Source organism: Dermochelys coriacea, chromosome 21 (assembly GCF_009764565.3).
Source record: "Dermochelys coriacea isolate rDerCor1 chromosome 21, rDerCor1.pri.v4, whole genome shotgun sequence".
Lineage (NCBI taxonomy): Eukaryota > Metazoa > Chordata > Testudines > Dermochelyidae > Dermochelys > Dermochelys coriacea.
In genome coordinates this window covers 13499546-13520100 of record NC_050088.1, presented here as the reverse complement: position 1 = coordinate 13520100, position 20555 = coordinate 13499546, and the positions used below count along the sequence as shown (strand labels likewise).

Below are 20555 nucleotides of genomic sequence, written 5' to 3'. Positions count from 1 at the left end.
CTGCCCTCCGGGCTGTTGCCTTGCAGATATTTGAGATCGCGGACAGCATGGTGGGGAACGTTGGCCCCACCCATAACTTCGAGCCCCCGCACTACGACGGCATCGAGTGTCTGGCCATCCAGGGTGATGTGCTCTTCAGCGGCTCCAGGGACAACGGGATCAAGAAGTGGGACCTGGAGCAGCAGGAGCTCCTTCAGGTATGGAGTGGGGTGAGCAGGAAGGCCCTGCTGCTGGGCGGGGGGGGGGCATTTAGATGGGCCTAGACCCGCAGTGTGCCGTTTCGTGTGCCGGAGGGCAAGGGCTGGTGCCAGGGGCTGGAGCGAGGATGTAGAACCTGCTGGAGTGTCACTGTACAATCTGGAGCGTGCTCCCGCCGTGCTGGGGGCAGAGGACCAGAGGGCAGAAGCATGGACCCCATCCCTACATTGCACATGGGGCCTCCAGGCAATGGAAGAGCCCTGCGGGTTGCAAACCACAGTGGCTGGCATGGTGGGTCCTGAAGGCAGTTTACACCTGTGGGCAATGCATGGTAGCCAGTTCTATAGGGCTGTGCCCCACCTGTTACAACTAAAGGGCTCAGTGGCCTGTGGGGAAGGGGGACATGTTGGTCTGGGGGTAGATAGCGCTCAGCGTTTTCCCTATTTCTGATCCCTGTGAGTGTGGCTGTCTGGTCTTTGGCCCCACATGCCGCAGTGCCTGGTTCTCCAGTTCAGTCGGGGCATGCAGCAGTGCCGGGACGGCCTCCAGCGGCTCCGTGGGTCGGGGATAGAGCAGCAGCCAAAGCAGGTGTGTGTGTGTGGGGGGGAATCTCTCTTACTGGGCCAGCTTCTGTGGGTGGACGGGACAAACTTTCGAGCCCCACCCCGGAAGAAGAGTTCTGTGAGTTTGCAGACTTGTCCCTTCCCCCACCACAGAAATTGGTCCAATCAGAGATTCCCTCCCCCACCTTTCAGAGTAGCAGCCGTGTTAGTCTGTATTCGCAAAAAGAAAAGGAGGACTTGTGGCACCTTAGAGACTAACAAATTTATTAGAGCATAAGCTTTCGTGAGCTACAGCTCACTTCATCGGATGCATTTGGTGGAAAAGTTTTCCAAATGCATCCGATGAAGTGAGCTGTAGCTCACGAAAGCTTATGCTCTAATAAATTTGTTAGTCTCTAAGGTGCCACAAGTACTCCTTTCCTCCCCCACCTTGTGTCTCTCATATCCTGGGGCCAGCATGGCTGCTGTGAATTAATCGGAGCTTGGAGATCCTCTGGCCACTCCCAATGAGCAATTGTCTCATGGGGCGTAGCCCTCTTCTCTCCTGCTGAGCTGCTTCTATAGCTCACCAGAGTCCTGTTGTCTTGAATTCAAATCCTCGGCTGCTGCTTGATGAGAAATTGAGCAGAGCTTTATAATTCCAGCTCCAGCTCTCGGCCACTGTGCAGATGTGGGGTGTTTGCCTCAGCCCGTTCTAGAAACAGCCGCCAGCTGCAAACCCAGGATCTGGCTCTGGCTGCTGGTCTGACCCTGCCCCGGTGCTCAGGGAGGGCGGTTTGGGTCTTGATCCCAGCTGGCAGCATGGATCGGGCGCTGTTGGCCCGAGGGCGCTCACTGGCTCTGCCCTGTCTCTGTGCCTGCCAGCAAATCCCCAACGCGCACAAGGACTGGGTCTGCGCCCTGGCCTTCGTCCCCGGCCGTCCCATGCTGCTGAGTGCCTGCCGCGGGGGCATGGTGAAGGTCTGGAACGTGGAGAACTTCACTCCCGTTGGGGAGATCAAGGGCCACGACAGCCCCATCAATGCCGTCTGCACCAATTCCAAGCACATATTCACTGCTTCCAGGTGAGAGCTGTGGGCGGGGCTAGGCCCCTGCAGCATGGGGGAGGGACGTCTGATCCCCAGCTCACCCCGGTGCAGCAGAGTCGCAGGAGCTCTCCAAACCCACTGTTGCGCCCCCCCCCCCGCCCCATATGGCAGGGCCCGGAATGGTACAGGGAGCGAGGGACGGGAGCCGGCTGCAAGCAGCTTGGTGTGGGGCAGCAGTCGGGGGCGGGGGGAGCGCGCTGGGGGCCCTGCAGCCATCTAGCCTCTCTCTCCTCCATCTCTCAGCCATTGTCAGCCCGCCCCACAGCGAGGCTCCTCTGCCCCTTCCCGTTATGCCGAGCGCTAGTCCTGCCCTACCCTGCCATGCTTTTGGGATGCTGCTTGCCAGGTCCGTCGACGTGCCAGACCTGGTGCCGCTGGCCCTGCCACCCTCAGTGCAGAGAATGGGCTTCCTGCCTGCCGGGCACCAGCTCCTCCTCGAGGGCACCTTGTGCATCTCCAATGAGAGCACCACGGCCCCTTCCCTCCGCACCCCAGCCTCTGTGCACAGCCCTGGCCCCCAGAGAGGGTCCCCGGGCTCACGCCCGCCCCGTGCGATGTCTCTGGCACCGTCTCTGATCTCCTCTTTTCCGACCATTTCCCTTTTCTCCTTTCCTTTTTCTTCCTCTCTTCCTCCCTCTGTTTCTCTCTGTGCCGCAGTGACTGCCGGGTAAAGCTATGGACTTACGTGCCTGGGCTCACCCCCTGCCTTCCTCGCCGCGTCCTTGCCATAAAGGGGCGTGCCACTAGCCTGCCTTGACCCTCCTCCTGCTCTCTCTGGCCTGCTCTCTCTCTCTGGCCTGCTGTCTGTCTGTCTGTCTGTCTCTCTCTCTCTCTTCCCCTCTCCGCTCTGGTCTCAGCTGCTTCTTAACGGTATGAGATTCTTTTGAAATTTCCCCCATGTGGAGCTCTTTGCAAGAGGAGACTGTCCTCTTGGCCCCTCCCTGCCCCCCAGGTTGCTCTATGCCTTTGCCCTGGAGCGGGCTGCCTGCCCCCTTGTAGCGGTAGGGAAGGGGGGCCAGGGCTGGCAGCTCCCCCGGCCCCTCCAAAGGTTGGTGAAGGGGTGATTGGCTCCAGCAGTTGCCTCGGTGCTGCATGGGGTTTGCCCATCTGACTACTGCTCCCCCTGGGCCGCTGCTGGGGGGATCCCCACCCCATCCCCACCCCGTCACTGGCCATTGCCAGTGAGGAGCCCCGGCTGAGCCTGCGCTCTGGCCGAGTGCCCCATTACTGGCGCTCTGGGGGATTATCCCGCTGGCAGGCAGCGGGGCGCATCTGCTCCCTCTTTGCACTGGTGCACAGCGGCCTGGCTCTCCTGGGCTGCAGCATGATGCATTTGGGGGCGGGGGAGTTGGGGGCAGGGCGTGGCCCACAGCTGATTGTATTTGCTGTGTTTCCTCTCTCCACCTGGGGCGGGGCTGGCACGGGGGCAGCCCCCCAGCCTCACTTCCGCTCTCTCTTCCTTCCCCAGTGACATGACAGTGAAGCTCTGGAGCAGGAGACGAGTCCTGAACGGCCCAACCTAGGGGCTGGAAATGCCGGAGCCAAGGCGACTGGCAGGCCCAGCCCCTCTCCCTGGCCATGAAGAGCTGGGAGCGGCCTGGCCTGCACGTGTTCCAGTTCCCAGGACTCTGGGGTGATGGTGTCTCAGCTGGGGCTTTGTGCACTGCTAGCTCCCACGGCTAGGGGGCGTCATTCCCGTCCAGCCCCACGCTGGGTTTCCGTGATGCATAGGGCATTCTGCTGACCGGGGTGTGGCCAGGCCGTGCTTCAGGACATGGCCTTGCCAGCCCTGGGGAGGACCCTGAGCTGAGACACTCAACGGGATCGTTCCAGTCTGCCCCACAGCCTGTTCAGCGCCCCCAACACCCCAGAGCCTGGATGTGCATGAGGGATCCTGCCACCTGCACCCTGCTGCGGGCCTCCGAACCGCCCTGGTGCCTGGGGTCTCGTTCCCTCTGGAAGCGGCTGCAGGCGCCCCTCTCTACACCCCATCGTTCAGCAGAGCTGGGTTCTGCCGGCCGGTACCGAAATATGGAGAGGGCTTGTATGCTGCCTGAAGGTCACCCCAGCGCCGCGCTCAGGGCCGACCCTAGCCTGGCAGCAGCTCCATTGCTGCGTCTCCAGACCAAATCCACATGCTGTCTGGCAAATGTTGACCTCTGCATCTGACCCACCTCGTTCTGAGCCAGGGCGTCCCTCCTTTTGCCCCGGAGGTGGAGAGAAGGCAGCTGGCACATCGGGGAAAAATCCCTGTGGGCGTCTCCAAGGAAAAGCGGAATTTCTTGATCTGTTCACTTTGGGCACCCCCCACACACACATCCGACTGAGCCTTAATCGCGCACTGGTCTGTTCGCTGTCCCCTGTGGTCCCCACTGCCCATTTGGACATCCAGCTTGGTGCCATCTCTGCTGAGCATGGGAGTAGCTCATTCCCAGGTGCTGTGGGAAGGGATTGAAGCTTTTATAGTAGGATTTCAAAGAATTTTTTTAAGCACCCTCGAGAACAGATTGGGACCTGGGGATTTTTAATAGCCAGGAAAGGCTTTAATGCTGGGAAAAGGGTAAGCTCTCCGCACCATCTCACAGGAGGGGTTTAGGTTTGCTTGGGGCAGATCCCTGCCTGCCAGCCTGTGGGGCCTGGCTCGGGAGAGGTCCGGGACTAGAGTAGTGGGTGGAAGAGCAGGGCGGGCGGTGGTTATGTGGTCAGGAGAGAGGCGCTTTGGCAGAGGCGGAGGGCGTGGGGCGCTCTGGACGGGATCTGCAGCGGGGAGTGGGGCAGGGCTAGAATGGAGCTGGATGAAGGGAAAGAAAGATGTGGGGTAGCGGGAGGGGCCCACATGAGACTTGAGGTGCATTAGCAGAGCTGGGGGGCAATGAGGGGTTGCCCATGCCCATGCTCTGCTTGCCAGCCACCTGCACGGCCAGTGTGGCTCAAGACACTAAATCACCACGGTCAGTCCAGATTTCAGTTTTATAAAGGTCAAAATTGCATAAGGACTCTCGCCACCATCTCCCCCGCCATGCTTGGGTGCCCCGCTTCCTCTGGGGCATCCACGGCCAAGTGCCTGCAGCTGCCAGAGCCACGTGGGCACCCCACAGCACTGCACTCCCCAAAGCACATGGACTTGCTCTCACTGGGGTCTTTCGCTACCTTCACTCCCTCCTCCCTGGCTGGCTAAGGAGTCCCACGCAGCCAACACCCAGTGCAGCCAGAACCTTCGTCCGCCAGCTTCTCGCTGCTACTTAATGCCCTTGGGGTGCAGAGCTTGCCGCAAAATGGACCTGAGGGAACAGCAGCAGGCTGACCCTTTCCCCCGGGTGCATTTCTTGCGTTGCTCCACCCGTCACATAAGAAGCGGCGGTTGGACTTTGGTTTTATTGATTAATCTTCAGCTAACCCCATCAGCAATGGATTGTGTGTTCTCTGGGATGCAAGACTTTCAGTATCCTTGGTTAACAGGTGATTGCCCCTGGTTTCCTTCCACCTGGCAGATTGAAGCAACACCACCAAGGGGTTCTTACTCCTTTCAAACTTATAAATTGGACGGGAAATGTTTCCACTTCGTAAACGGCATCAGCCTCTTTATTTATTTGTTTTGCCTTTTGATGATGATCCAGCTGCCCTGTCTTGTAGCGAACCCTGCGAAAACAGTGATCGCCCCTGCTGCACAAAGTAAAAATTGCCTCCAATTGCTGCTGCTCTGGAGTGGTTCTGAGATGGGAAAAATTGTTCATTTTCCATCATGCCTCTGAGCATCTGGCTACTGACCAGGATGGGGAGCTCTGAAGTCCTGCCAGGGTGCTGGCTCTGGTGGGATCCAAACACAGTGACTTGGTTTGCTCAGCTACGCACCACAACCACCCATCATTCTCCTACTTCTGCCACCAACGAAAGGAGAAGTGTCCCCAGGGTTCTGCCGATGCCCGGGGGAAGGGAACGCAGGTTGAAGTGATGCCTTCCAGAGAGTGGATTATATCCAAGATCCACCCCCCGCCCCCTCCCCCCCCGATGGGACAGGATTAAACTGGGAGAAAAAGTTGGATTTTTCCATTTGGCAACAAGAGGGACAAGCAAACGTGAATTGTCTGAAATGAAGAGGATCTGAGCGAGGGACTCTGAGATGCCACTCGTGTAGCTGGTGGGTGGGCGGGTGGGTGGCCTATACCCGGAGGATGATGTCTGAGTCTCAGCTTGTCACAACAGCTATCAAATGTAACACCTGAGACCCACTCCACCCTGGCAGGTGTGAATGGCTCTGGGGCAGGAGGGAGCCAGGGCAGCAGTGTCTCTGCTTCAATGGGGCTTCATTGGATCTTTAAGAGCCTGATCCGAAGCCAGCAGAAAGTCTCCCATTGACCTCCATGGAGTTTGGATCAGGCACTCAGTGCGGGTCGCTGCATGAGAGGGGAAGATTTCACCTGCATGTAGCCCAGTAGCCACCTGTTGGGATTCCCTGGTTCTTTCCCTCGGGGCTAATCCCAGGCAGCTCTGCTCCAGTGACCCCAGCATGTTGCAAGACCGAGCGCTCGTGGTGGCTGGGCCTCGTTCTGCCTTGCACCAAGCAACTGCATCTCGTGGCGTTCCTGACCAGCGAAACCCCACAGGAGGTCAATAGGAACAAGCAGGTTGAAAGATGGAAATTTCCTCACAAGTTGTCCTGAGGCCAGCCAGCCAGCCAGCATCAGATGATCCAGTAGCGGGCACCTGGCTTGTGTCCACTGTCAGCTCCCATGTGCTGGGCACAGCCCTTCCCTTGAGGTGCCCCTGCCGGCTCCTCTCCCTGTGTGGAAGGGAGAGCAGGCGGGGGCGGTGTTGTACTGTAGCTCTGTGTGTGCGCGCACGGTCTTTTTTTGTTTGGAGGGGTGTCATTTGAGGGGGGCTCTTTTGTTAAGCTACCTCACAGTCTGAGCCACTTTTAAAAAAAAAAAAAAAAAAAAAAAAATTATGATTTTGAAACTTGAATTTGTCCTGGAAACGCCACTTGCGTTGCTGAGCTGCTCGGGTCCTGGGGGCTTGTCCTGCCTTAGCATTGCAGTGTGACATACCGCACCTTGCTCTGCTTGAAAAATGCCCCCCTTAGACTTTAAAAATGGACCTCTGATTGTTGGAGGGCCCAGCTTGACACTTGAAAGAGGTCTGATCTCCAGATGGGGGGTGCTCAGGGCTTTCTTTTTAAGGGGTCATGAACTGGGCACCTGAAACAACTAGCCGCTCTTGAAAATCATGACCCTGACTCTTACATGGAGGCCCTGTCTGCAGGTTGTCAAGAGGAGCTCCGAATGCCACCCTGAGCCAGCATGTGCCAGGCGGACATCGGAATGCCTCTCGAGCCCACTATAGTCCTGCTGCGAGCCCCGAAGGGCCCATGCCAACCCCCCAGCTGCCTGTTCTTGAAAGCACTGACAGGCTGACGCTGATACCCAGGTCCTCAGCTTCAGCCGAAGTGGGGCTCTCTGCGTTTTAGTGAAATCGGTACGCGCCTCCCTGACCCTCCTGGTCCTGACGCTGGCTGTGGCCACCTGGGAATGGCTCCTTATCTGGAACCATGCAGTGACCGATTTTACCATGATCTGACTGCACTTCACCCTAATTTAACAAGAGCCTCCTGTGGTATCCTATTCGGGACCCATGTGAGAGCAGGGTTATGGAGTTTCCCCTGAGCTCATGTTGTATACAGCTTGTGTTTGGCTGAAACGTCCCCTAACAAGGACTCTTTCTCAGCGTTCGGATCAATGTCCATCTCTTTCTGAATCCAAATGCCCTCCCTTATCTCAGGCCAGATCCTCAGCTGGTGAAAATGGTCACAGCTTCATCAATGGAGCTAGGATGGTTTACACCATCTGAGGATCTGCTCCCTGGACTTTTAGGCACAAGACTATCCTTCCTCTTAGCCAGGGAACAAATCCTGGAAGAGCCCTAGCTGAAAGCACAATGCCGCTTAATCTTGGGAATAAGGGGCAGCTTTGTAATGTACAATCAAAGGGGAAGCCCATTCCCCTAAAATATATATGCTGCACCCCTTCTGGGGGCCAGTAACTCAAAGCACACCCCCAACGTAACCCCCGCTGTCATTGGTAGCTGGGCACGTTAGCCTCTGGGAAGAACTAAGGAGACATATTTGTTCCTTGTCTTCAGAATCTGCCTGCTAGTGATTGCACGTGATTGTACTTTCAGGCAGCAGCACAGGGGAAAGGACAGCACAAATCAAGAGGTCCCTTTGGGTGCAGTCATCCCTGATGTTACCATGTAAGGGGAGATGGGGAACAAATGCCTCCATGCAGGGGCAGCAAGTGACAGTAACCGTGTGTGATCAGGGAGAGTTTAATTGGGTGTGTCTATGATGGGAAGCAGGTAACGGGGCAGGACAGAGAGGGATCAGGAGATAAATTCACCCCTACAAGTCTCCTTGGTGTTCGCAGCAGCGCCCGGGGCAGGCTGTAGCCCAGTAACTCGGGGGCTGAAAGGAGCCCAAGGTGGAGGCGGGCCTGGGAACAGCAGTGAGCTGCGTCTCCCAAGCCCTGATTCTGATCTTGCCCTGTCACTGCAGTGTCTGTGGGGCCAGGAGAGTCAGGCCCATCGACACACTCTCTCATTTACAGATGCGTAACCTCCACCCTTACAAATGGCATCTGCATCTGACCACCAACCTCTCCCCACCCTGCTCCCACCTCTTCTCTCTCCATCCCCCTTTCTGGCCCTGAAACCATCCAAGACTCGACAGGCCATTGGCTACCTTCCCCTGCCCACTGCACATGAAGGGGGATTGAATTCAGGGAGCGGCTCCACTGGACTTCAGGGGGGAGGGACAGGTCAGTGCAAGTAGCCCTCAAGGCTGCTACAGCAATGACGCCTCCTGCAGACCGATGGTGAAATTGACCCGGGGGAGATGATGGAAGTTACAAGTCTGAGCTGCCTGGAATGACTTTTTTTGTTTATACTGCAGGGTACTGCATGTACCCCTAGCGTGGCAACCACGGGCCCTGTTCCTTTACCTGCTGTCTGTGCAGACCCTGCTCATGCAAACCTCTCTGGGGGGCCAGACCCAGGGAGGATGCCCTAACTGACAATGGAGACAGTTGAACTCGTGGTTGCTGCAGCTCTGTTTCTGCACTGTTTGCTCTGCTTTCTCTCTAGATTTCTGCCAGGCTTCCCACCCCAACTGCTCCACCCTTGTCCTCTCCCGACCATATGGGCCATACAGCTCTGTTCACAGCACTGGCTGTGGTACCCTCCTGGAGCTGGGACTCTCTGTCCCATCTGCTACCGTTTGTGCTGTAGGGGCAGGGCTGATTTAAGATCTACACCCCACAGCTCACCCCTTTCAGGCCCCCAGTTAGCTGTTAGCACCGCAGAGCCACTGCTAGCCCCATTCCCTCTAATCACTGGTGACCTGGCAGTGTCCAGTTCAGGAGCAGAGACTCCTTTAGCCCCCAAAGCCCTGGGGGAAGCTTGTCATCCTGAGGGGTCTCTTCCATCCCTCATGCTCCTCAGGACCTAAGAGTAACCCCCTGCTGGGGGCTCCATTCTCAGCCCTTATGTTGGGCAGGGATGGGCGCCTGAGGCAGGGGCCTTCACTTGGAAGAGCTCCCCAGCGTAATGGTTACAAACCTGGGGCCGCACTACTGGAAAGTGGATTCTCATGAGCACCAGGATGTGTCCTGGCACTGATCCTCTCCCAGGACCCTGCTTCCTTCCTGGTCCTTTACTCTCAGCCCTTCCATCCCCTCACGCTGCTGGCCATATTCCCATCCTACCTCCCACTGAACCCCGTTTCAGGTACGATTCCCCCAAAGAGCACAAGGGTCAGATTTCTTTCTGAGCTGACTGGTGCCCATCACATGGTCAGCGTCTCCCCTTCCCTTCTCGCCTAACAACAAAGTCACTGGACAAAGCTTCTCTCCTGGGGGAGCTGGGTTGCGAGACCCAGTGGGGTAGGACGAATGGCCTTCATCAGTGGCCTTGTGCCTCTGCAAAGGCAGTGGGCCATTGGCACTGGGACTGACCCAGAGCAGGGATCCTTCCCCCCCCCCGCCCGCCATACCCCACCGTTCCACCAGGAGATGCTTCCGGTGCCCAGCCTTGCAACTCTTAGCTGCATTAGTCCAGGGGCTCCTCCACCTTACACTACAGCCCTGCTTTACCCTGGGATGATGCCTGGCCTTTGGTGTAGTCGTCTGTGTGACTTCTCCCCCACCCCCAGGCACAGGAAGGAGCACTGCTTTACATTGCGGTTCTTTTGGTGATGGGATAGTAACCTTACTCCTGCCCTGCATTTTGAGTGTTGAGCAGCTGTGTATGGAACCTCAGAAAGTAGAGACTGAGCAGACCTAACCCTGGTCACTTAGTTTAGCCCTCACCCTGTGTCTATACTGTACAAGTGTTGCAAACAGCAGGTGCCTTTTCTTGCCCTGAGATGTTTTTAGAGATGTCAACGCTTGCTAAGGCTTTTCTCTCTCTATGGGTTGTGAGATCCAGCGGGGCGGTCTGTGTTTTGTGTATAGGACAAGGTGTGTATATATTTTATACCTCGATGTATTACTGTAAATGGGGTTATTGAAGCCTCAAGTTGTACATGGTTTTTTCCAATGGATGTGTCTGTTCCTTGCGCTGTCTTCGTAAATAAATGCACCAAAATGAAATGGAGGAGTGGGGCTGCTCTGTATGAGGAGGGATTGCATACAGAAGGGCAGGTGGCCGATGGGCAAGAAGCCAGATTCTGGGAGGGTGGGAAGAGCCTCCCCCGTGGACACCCTGAGTTTCACCCCGCTCAGGCAGGCGCCGGTGCACAAAGCCCCAAAGGAGGGAGGCTGGCTTTTAGCAGAGCAGGGGCAGCCGGCGGCTCCAGTGACTGGGCTCTACCTAGCACATATCCTTCTGATCCTGTGGGTGAAGGTCTGTAGGTTGCAGCTGGAAGGGGGTTGGTCCCTGAAGGTATCCAGTATCAGGATGGTCTGAGTAGCCAGGCAGCGGACTGAGGACTTGCTGTCCTGCAGCAAGCCTTTGAGGACTATGATTGAAAGGAAGAAAGCAGGGGTCAGACCCACAGCACTCGGAAGAGCCCTGGCAGAGCAGACTAGGGGGAACAACCAGCAACCGTCACTAAATGTCCCTTCACCAGCTGGAGGGTGGGCCTCCAGACACAATCAAGAAGTCACAATAAACCCCATTCACCTACTATTTATATGACCCCCCACACTGCAGTATCTGAGTACCTCATCCCTGCCTGTATTTACGTGTAACCCCCACACCTCCTGGGTGTGGTGTTCTGTCCCATCTAGAAAAGGAGGACTTGTGGCATCTTAGAGACTAACAAATTTATTTGAGCATCAGCTTTTGTGAGCTACAGCTCACCTCATCGGATGCATTTGGTGGAAAATACAGTGGGGAGATTTATATATACACACACAGAGAACATGAAACAATGGGTTTATCATACACACTGTAAGGAGAGTGATCACTTAAGATGAGCTATTACCAGCAGGGTGGGGAGGGTGGGGGGAAGGAAGAAAACCCTTTGTGATAATCAAGGTGGGCCATTTCCAGCAGTTGACAAGAATGTCTGAGGAACGGGGGGGAGGGGGGGGAGAAGATAGTTTTACTTTGTGTAATGACCCTTCCACTCCCAGTCTCTATTCAAGCCTAAGTTAATTGTATCCAGTTTGCAAATTAATTCCAATTCAGCAGTCTCTCGTTGGAGTCTGTTTTTGAAGCTTTTTTTGTTGAAGAATTGCCACTCTCAGGTCTGTAATCGAGTGACCAGAGAGATTGAAGTATTCTCAGACTGGTTTTTGAATGTTATAATTCTTGACGTCTGATTTGTGTCCATTTATTTTTTTACATAGACTGTCCAGTTTGACCAATGTACATGGCAGAGGGGCATTGCTGGCACATGATGGCATATATCACATTGGTAGATGCGCAGGTGAACGAGCCTCTGATAGTGTGGCTGATGTGATTAGGCCCTGTGATGTATCCCTTGAATAGATATGTGGACAGAGTTGGCAACAGGCATTGTTGCAAGGATAGGTTCCCAGATTAGGGGTTCTGGTGTGTGGTTGCTGGTGAGTATTTGCTTCAGGTTGGGGGGCTGTCTGTAAGCAAGGACTGGCCTGTCTCCCAAGATCTGTGAGAGTGATGGGTTGTCCTTCAGGATAGGTTGTAGATCCTTGATGATGCATTGGAGAGGTTTTAGTTGGGGGCTGAAGGTATGGCTATTGGTGTTCTGTTATTTTCTTTGTTGGGCCTGTCCTGGAGTAGGTGACTTCTGGGTACTCTTCTGGCTCTGTCAATCTGTTTCTTCACTTCAGCAGGTGGGTATTGTAGTTGTAGGAATGCATGATAGAGATCTTGTAGGTGTTTGTCTCTGTCTGAGGGGTTGGAGCAAATGCGGTTATATCGTAGAGCTTGGCTGTAGACAATGGATCGTGTGGTATGATCTGGATGAAAGCTGGAGGCATGTAGGTAGGAATAGCGGTCAGTAGGTTTCTGATATAGGGTGGTGTTTATGTGACCATCGCTTATTAGCACCGTAGTGTCCAGGAAGTGGATCTCTTGTGTGGACTGGTCCAGGCTGAGGTTGATGGTGGGATGGAAATTGTTGAAATCATGGTGGAATTCCTCAAGGGCAGCACTGCGATGGGTACCCGCATGGCCCCACAGTATGCCAACATTTTTATGGCTGACTTAGAACAACGCTTCCTCAGCGCTCGTCCCCCAATGCCCCTACTCTACTTGCGCTACATTGATGACATCTTCATCATCTGGACCCATGGAAAAGAAGCCCTGGAGGAATTCCACCAGGAATTCTTTTCCATGGGTCCAGATGATGAAGATGTCATCAGTGTAGCGCAAGTAGAGTAGGGGCATTAAGGGACAAGAGCTGAGGAAGCGTTGTTCTAAGTCAGCCATAAAAATGTTGGCATGCTGTGGGGCCATGCGGGTACCCATAGCAGTGCCGCTGATTTGAAGGTATACATTGTCCCCAAATGAGAAATAGTTATGGATGAGGACAAAGTCACAAAGTTCAGCCACCAGGTTAGCCGTGACATTATCGGGGTTACTGGTCCTGGCAGTTTGTAGTCCATCTTTGTGTGGAGTGTTGGTGTAGAGGCTTCTACATCCATAGTGGCTAGGATGGTGTTTTTAGGAAGATCACCGATGGATTGTAGTTTCCTCAGGAAGTCAGTGGTGTCTCAAAGATAGCTGGGGGTGCTGGTAGCGTAGGGCTTCTTTTCTTTTTGCGAATACAGACTAACATGGCTGCTACTCTGAAACCTGTCCCATCTAGTGGCACTGAGACCACTTAAAGAGATAAAATGAGTCTGCCCTACAGCCTTAGCTAAGAGCCATGCTCTGAGCTCCGCAGGTCCCAGGTTTGATCCCACCTGCTGATGACTGGGGTCTGTCTGCGTTACAAGTGGGGGCTTGTCCAGGATTGAACCGGGGACCTCTAGAGCTTTGTGCATGAGCCTCTACTGCATGAGCTAAAAGCCAACTGGCTGTGCGCTAAGGCTGTAGAGCAGACTCATTTTCCCCCCCCCCACCACCACCAGTGGGCTCAGTGCCACTAGATGGGACAGAACACCACATCCAGAAGGTGTGTGGGTTACATACCCTCCCCTTGCCCAGTGGACAGATGGGCTCTTAGGCCCACGGAGAGGGAAATCCACAAAGGGGGCTTGGGTGTTGTCAGGCTGTGCCTAATTGTAGGTGCCCTCCTGCTGTCAACCAAGCTCCCCAAGGATCCCTGGAGGCCAGCATGCTGCGTGCCCCCCGCCCTCCGGAAATGCCAAGGAGAGGGCATGCGCTACGCCCAGCCTGCCCAGGGAGCTCAGCCCTTATCTAGCTCCAGTTGGGATGGCCAGCTGTGAACCTACTCCGGGAGTGAGGAGACTGTAATTTTCACTCCATGCATCGGAAGAAGTGGGTTTTTTAAATAAATCTGTTAGACCTAAAGGTGCCACCGGACTCCTCGTGGTTTTTGTGAATACAGACTAACATGGCTACCCCTCTGATCAAAATCAAATTTCATTCTGGCTGACTTAAATTCTGCTGCAGTGAATTGTGGGCCATTGTCCATCACTAGTTCTGGATACCAAAGTGAGCAAACATGCACTTCAGTTTCTCAGTAACACTGCAACATGTTTGTCTTTCAAGTACATTATTTCTATATAGCTGGAAGAATAGTCCCACAAGGACCTGGCGCTGATGTCCTCTGAATTCACAAAAATCTGCAGCTAGTCCCTTCCCAGGTCTCTCTCTTGTAGAGCCGGTTGTTCACTGATTCAGCATTGCCTCTTAAGTTGATTTGGGCTAGATCACCTTTCAAAAGCCCAATAGCATCAGATCCTCAAGTTCTTCCATCTTTCTCACTAGGCCCATCATGGCTACCTCACTGCAGCTGAGAAGGTGGTTGGTCTTTGATCCCATACACACTGAACACAAAGCTTTTGTCTTTGTAAATTGGTTCGGTGATGAACTGGCCCATGCAGTTCGGGATCCCTTCAGGGAGAGTCAGAGCTGTGTCAAAGGAAGCTCTGGGAGCAGTTGACGGTGATATTAAGTCCCTTCTGAGATGACTGAGACATCAGCTCTTGTCAATTTTAAACTCAATAGTCTTGCTTGGAATATTCAATGACACTCTCCAGGTGGGCGCAGGTGGGACACCATATCACGTTCCTGTACCAGGTATGGACTGGCTACGGAGCTTGCTTATACACACCAGATGGGCAGAGTGGGGGCTCAAGCAATTTTTTGCATTCATAACTGATGCAGCAAGCCCAGAGGTGCCGGGGCTCTGACCTACCAGGCCCAGAGGTGCTGGGGCTCAGCCCTGGCAAGCCCTGGCACACGCTGAGCACTGCAGATGGGTTCATCACAAGACCTGTTAATGCTCTGCCGGGTACAGCTGAGGTTCATTTAAATGAGGTATTTTACAGAGCCTCACCTCGTAGCTGAACAGTATAATACAAATAATAATATTAATACAAAAATAAATTGTTAGTCTCTAAGGTGCCACAAGTACTCCTTTTCTTTTTAGTATAATACAGGGTAACATGCCATAACAGAGGCAGCCTGGCTTGTTTGTTAGACTCCATCCCATGTCAGTCTTACTAGCCAGCCACTCCCCCCCCCCCCCGGTGCCAGCGCAGAGCAGCGGGGCAGGCTGCACACAAACACATGGGAGGGCTCTGGGGGCATCAGGGCTGCACTGCTGCCAGCACAGGCAGTTGTTGAATTGGCACCTCTCTGCTTTTCCCTCCAGTTGTTGCCAGGCCTGTTTGCCTTTCCCTGGTGAGGGTCATTGTGTTCATTAACGCTATTTGGATTTAACACCCCCCCCACCCACATAATGAACCTGTTCTATTCCCCCCGGGCTCGAGAGGGGTTTGGTTTAAAGGGCTCACCCCAGGGCGAGATCCTGCAGCCTCCTTCTGGGCTGCTCTGTCCCTTCGATCAGCTGGGGATCCAGGAGACCCTGGGAACAGCTTTAGCCGGGCCTGTGCCACTACTAAATAAAGAGCGGACGGGTCCCAGCAGAGTTCAGGAGGGCTGAGGGTAAGATTTAGTGTTGTGAAGGCTGGGGAGCTGGGTGGTCCCTCCAGGAGCCCCCACTCGGGCGTTACCCCTGGAAGGCAATAATGGATGGGTCCCTACCTCCTGCCCGCTTTGCTGGATCTCGCTGTCCAGTGGGGGACATCAGTCTGGTGAGCGCACCGGTGGGGGCTAGTTTGTGGTTACAAAAGACCTGGGGAGAACTAGCCCCTCCTTTGACACTGCCCTGCCCTGAGAACGAAGGGGAGCGGAAAGGGTGTAGCTGCAGAACCTACAAACGGAGCTGTTTCCTTATGGAGCTGACAGGCCAGCTGTGAGATTCCTGGCTGGGGAGAGGGGGGGCAGGATTTTCACCAGGGTACCATCACCTATCGCCCTGGAAGCCAGCAAGAGCATTGCAGCACCTTGTACTGCAGGGGCCCCCTCGCTGCATGCAGGCTCAGTAATGCATGTCCTTCCCCAAGGGGGAGCCTACTCCCCACACTGCCCTGATCCTGCTCACCAGGCCTGCAGGACACCAGGGTTCCCACCCTGTCATAAACGAACAACTAAGGGTAGCATAAAACCCCTCCTTTACCTGTAAGGAGTTAAGAAGCTCAAATAACCTGGTTGGCACCTGACTAAAAGGACCAATAAGGGAAGAAGATACTTTCAGATCTGTGGGGGAAGGTTTTGGTTGTGTCTTTGTTGTTCTCTCCAGGACACAGAGAGACCAGGGCAGGAAAAACACATCTCCTAAAACCCTACCTGAAATAAGCATCTAAGATTACAAATTGTAAGTAATAGCAAGGAATGCATTAGATTATCTTTGGTTTTAGCTTGTGAATTTTCCCTTTGCTAAGAGGGAGGTTTATTCCTCTTTTTTGTAACTTTGAAGTTTTGCCTTGAGGGGAATCCTCTGTGTTTTTAAATCTTATTACCCTGTAAAATTACCTTCCATCCTGATTTTACAGAGGTGCTTCTTTTACATTTTTCTTTATAATAAAGTTCTGTTTTTAAGAATCTGATTGGTTTTTAGTGTTCTAAAAACCCAAGGGTCTAGTCTGTGCTCACCTTGTTTACCTATTTGGTTGGTATATTATTCTCAAGCCTCCCCAGGAAAGGGGGTGAAGGGACTTGGGGGGATATTTTGGGGAAACAGGAACTCCAAGTGGTCCTTTTCCTGAATCTTTGTCTAACTCACTTGGTGGTGGCAGCAATACTGCCAAGGACAAGGAAGAACTTGTGCCTTGGGGAAGTTTTTAACCTAAGCTGCTATAAATAAGCTTAGGGGGTCTTTCATGTGGGTCCTCACATCTGTACCCTTGAGTTCAGAGAGGGGAAAGAACCCTGACGCACCCTTACTGCCATACACTCTGATGGAGAGTGGGATAGCAGAGGAAGGCATGAATGGGCTCACGTCATTTATGACTATCCTTTTTCTGGCTAGGACCATAGCACAAGCCCTGCTAGCCCACCCACCAACCCCCACTCACACGTCTGCGGCTTGAAGGGTCTCCTGCGGGCCGCCAGAACTTGCATAATCAAAGAATGGCAGGAGTTTCTCAGCCACTTGCACAGCTGCGGGGCTGGCGCTCTCCCTGTCCATGCCAGTGAAGATGAGGTTCAGGATGGTGATGGCCTTGGCGATGACGTCCCTGTCTGCCTCGTGTAGCCACTTCTGGACGTCTGGCAGCAGATGCTGGAGTTTCCCCACCTGCATGAAACAAGGAGCTGCTTTACGAAACTCCTCCAGTGACCCAACAAGCCATTTCCAAAACAACGTTACAGCCCAGCCTAGGGGGAGGGAGCCGATTTTGCACACGAGTTCTAGGGTTGGTCTGTTACTAAAAGCCAGATTCAAATTTCTGTATTTGGTTTTTGAACCTTTCAAAGACAGCCCCACAAAATCTCAACCGGTATCGGGGGAAAAATGTGTCCAATACAGGCTAACCGGTTCCAGAAGGCAAAATGAAACACAGCCTGGTTTTCACTTGCTTGAGGCACATGGAACGACGGCAATGGTGTATAACAAAGAAAATTCAGTCACGCCCTCTCCATGTTTGATCTATTCATAGTTCGGGTTTAATAAACCGGACTGACCCCTATTCCGAGGGTAAGTAAATTATCATTAGCGAGAGTTGCCTTCAGATTGTCTTGTCTTTGACCAGGCTGCCAGATCTGTGTATTTAAGTCCCAAGGGTTTTCTCTGCCTTCACTATACTGTGTGAATCAAACTGGTTATGAGGTCTTATCAAAAGGCCTTTCTCGAGCTCTTCAGAGGAGCGAGTGCTGCAGGACAGAGCCGTGACGTCAACAGTTAAAACCTACAAGGCTTTAAAAGGGAGTTTGCTGGAAAAAATGGTTCCTAATTGAAGGGGCGAGGTCAGACAAGGCGAACCACGGCCACTGGGAGCTGTAAGCTGCCGTACCTGCAGACGCTCAGGTAAATAAAGCATCTCGTGGCCTGCCAGGGGCTTACCCTGGACAAGCTGTGAACCAAGTTTGGGAACCACTGCCCTACTGGCCATGCTGTGGTGAACAGGACCAAAGCCCATTTGGGGAAGTCATTTCACTGGGAGGGAATGGGCAAGGACATTTCTACCTATGTCCGGTCTTGTGAGGTGTGCCAGGGGGTGGGAAAGCCCCAAGACCGGGTCAAGGCCCCTTTCCAGCCACTCCCCATCATTGAGGTTCCATTTCAGCATGTAACTGTGGATATTCTGGGTCCTTTCCCTAAGAAGACACCCAGAGGAAAGCAGTACATACTGACTTTCATGGATTTTGCCACCTGATGGCCGGAAAGAGTAGTTCTAAGCAACATCAAGGCTAATAGCGTGAGCCAGGCATTGACGGACATTTTTGCTAGGGTAGGTTGGTCCTCCAACATCCTTACAGATTTGGGAACTAACTTCCTGGCAGGGGCCATGAAATGTCTTTGGGAGGCTGATGGGGTGAACCACTTGGTTGCCACCCCTTACCACCATCAAACGAATGGCCTAGTGGAGAAGTTTAATGGGCCTTTGGGGGCCATGATATGTAAATTTGTGAATGAGTATGCCAATGATTGGGACCTAGTGTTGCAGCAGTTGATCTTTGCCTTCAGGGCTGTACCACATTCCAATTTGTGATTTTCACCCTTTGAACTCGTTTATAGCAATGAAGTTAAAGGGCCATTACAGCTGGTGAAGCAGCAATGGGAGGGGGTTACACCGTCTCCAGGAACTAACATTCTGGACTTTCAAAAAGAAAAGGAGGACTTGTGGCACCTTAGAGACTAACAAATTTATTAGAGCATAAGCTTTCGTGAGCTATAGCTCACTTCATCGGATGCATTTGGTAGAAAAAACAGAGGGGAGATTGATATACACACACAGAGAACATGAAACAATGGGTTTATCACACTGTAAGGAGAGTGATCACTTAAGATAAGCTATCACCAGCGGGGGGGGGGGGGGGGGGAGGAAAACCTTTCATGGTGACAAGCAAGGTAGGCTATTTCCAGCAGTTAACAAGAATATCTGAGGAACAGTGGGGGGTGGGGTGCGGTGGGGGGGGAGAAATAACATGGGGAAATAGTTTTACTTTGTGTAATGACTCATCCATTCCCAGTCTCTATTCAAGCCTAAGTTAATTGTATCCAGTTTGCAAATTAATTCCAATTCAGCAGTCTCTCGTTGGAGTCTGTTTTTGAAGCTTTTTTGTTGAAGGATAGCCACTCTTAGGTCTGTGATCGAGTGACCAGAGAGATTGAAGTGTTCTCCAACTGGTTTTTGAATGTTATAATTCTTGACGTCTGATTTGTGTCCATTCATTCTTTTACGTAGAGACTGTCCAGTATGACCAATGTACATGGCAGAAGGGCATTGCTGGCACATGATGGCATATATCACATTGGTAGATGCGCAGGTGAACGAGCCTCTGATAGTGTGGCTGATGTGATTAGGCCCTATGATGGTGTCCCCTGAATAGATATGTGGACAGAGTTGGCAACGGGCTTTGTTGCAAGGATAGGTTCCTGGATTAGTGGTTCTGTTGTGTGGTGTGTGGTTGCTGGTGAGTATTTGCTTCAGATTGGGGGGCTGTCTGTAAGCAAGGACTGGCCTGTCTCCCAAGATCTGTGAGAGTGATGGCTCGTCCTTCAGGATGGGTTGTAGATCCTTGATGATGCGTTGGAGAGGTTTTAGTTGGGGGCTGAATGTGATGGCTAGTGGCGTTCTGTTATTTTCTTTGTTAGGCCTGTCCTGTAGTAGGTGACTTCTGGGTACTCTTCTGGCTCTGTCAATCTGTTTCTTCACTTCAGCAGGTGGGTATGCTCAAGGGCAGCACTGCAATGGATACCCGCATGGCCCCACAGTATGCAAACATTTTTATGGCTGACTTAGAACAACGCTTCCTCAGCTCTCGTCCCCCAATGCCCCTACTCTACTTGCGCTACATTGATAACATCTTCATCATCTGGACCCATGGAAAAGAAGCCCTGGAGGAATTCCACCAGGATTTCAACAATTTCCATCCCACCATCAACCTCAGCCTGGACCAGTCCACACAAGAGATCCACTTCCTGGACACTACGGTGCTAATAAGCGATGGTCACATAAACACCACCCTATATCGGAAACCTACTGACCGCTATTCCTACCTACACGCCTCCCAGCTTTCATCCAGATCATACCACATGATCCATTGTCTACAGCCAAGCTCTACGATATAACTGCATTTGCTCCAACCTCTCAGACAGAGACAAACACCTACAAGATCTCTATCATGCATTCCTACAACTACAATACCCACCTGCTGAAGTGAAGAAACAGATTGACAGAGCCAGAAGAGTACCCAGAAGTCACCTACTCCAGGACAGGCCCAACAAAGAAAATAACAGAACACCAATAGCCATACCTTCAGCCCCCAACTAAAACCTCTCCAATGCATCATCAAGGATCTACAACCTATCCTGAAGGACGACCCATCACTCTCACAGATCTTGGGAGACAGGCCAGTCCTTGTTTACAGACAGCCCCGCAATCTGAAGCAAATACTCACCAGCAACCACACACCACACAACAGAACCACTAACCCAGGAACCTATCCTTGCAACAAAGCCCGTTGCCAACTCTGTCCACATATCTATTCAAGGGATACATCACTGGGCCTAATCACATCAGCCACACTA

At 53.1% G+C, this 20555-nt stretch overlaps 1 protein-coding gene across 6 annotated transcripts in view; it reads left to right on the top strand.

Moving 5' to 3' along the window:
- Nucleotides 1-10488, top strand: part of KIF21B (kinesin family member 21B) — an 85438-nt gene extending 74950 nt beyond the window's left edge. For 4 of the 6 annotated variants that reach the window (XR_006276457.1, XR_006276456.1, XR_005289847.2 and 1 more), the window contains 4 exons: nt 27-197; nt 1626-1825; nt 2507-2719; nt 3318-10488. Coding sequence is in view for 2 of the 6 variants with exons in the window: in XM_038379874.2 (XP_038235802.1) it covers nt 27-197; nt 1626-1825; nt 3318-3372 (426 nt within the window). In the remaining 4 variants the exon portion in view is untranslated. The remainder of the gene's footprint in view (nt 1-26; nt 198-1625; nt 1826-2506; nt 2720-3317) is intronic. The other 2 variants (XM_038379874.2, XM_038379873.2) reach the window with 1 other exon arrangement.
- The last annotated feature ends 10067 nt before the right edge of the window (nt 10489-20555 follow it).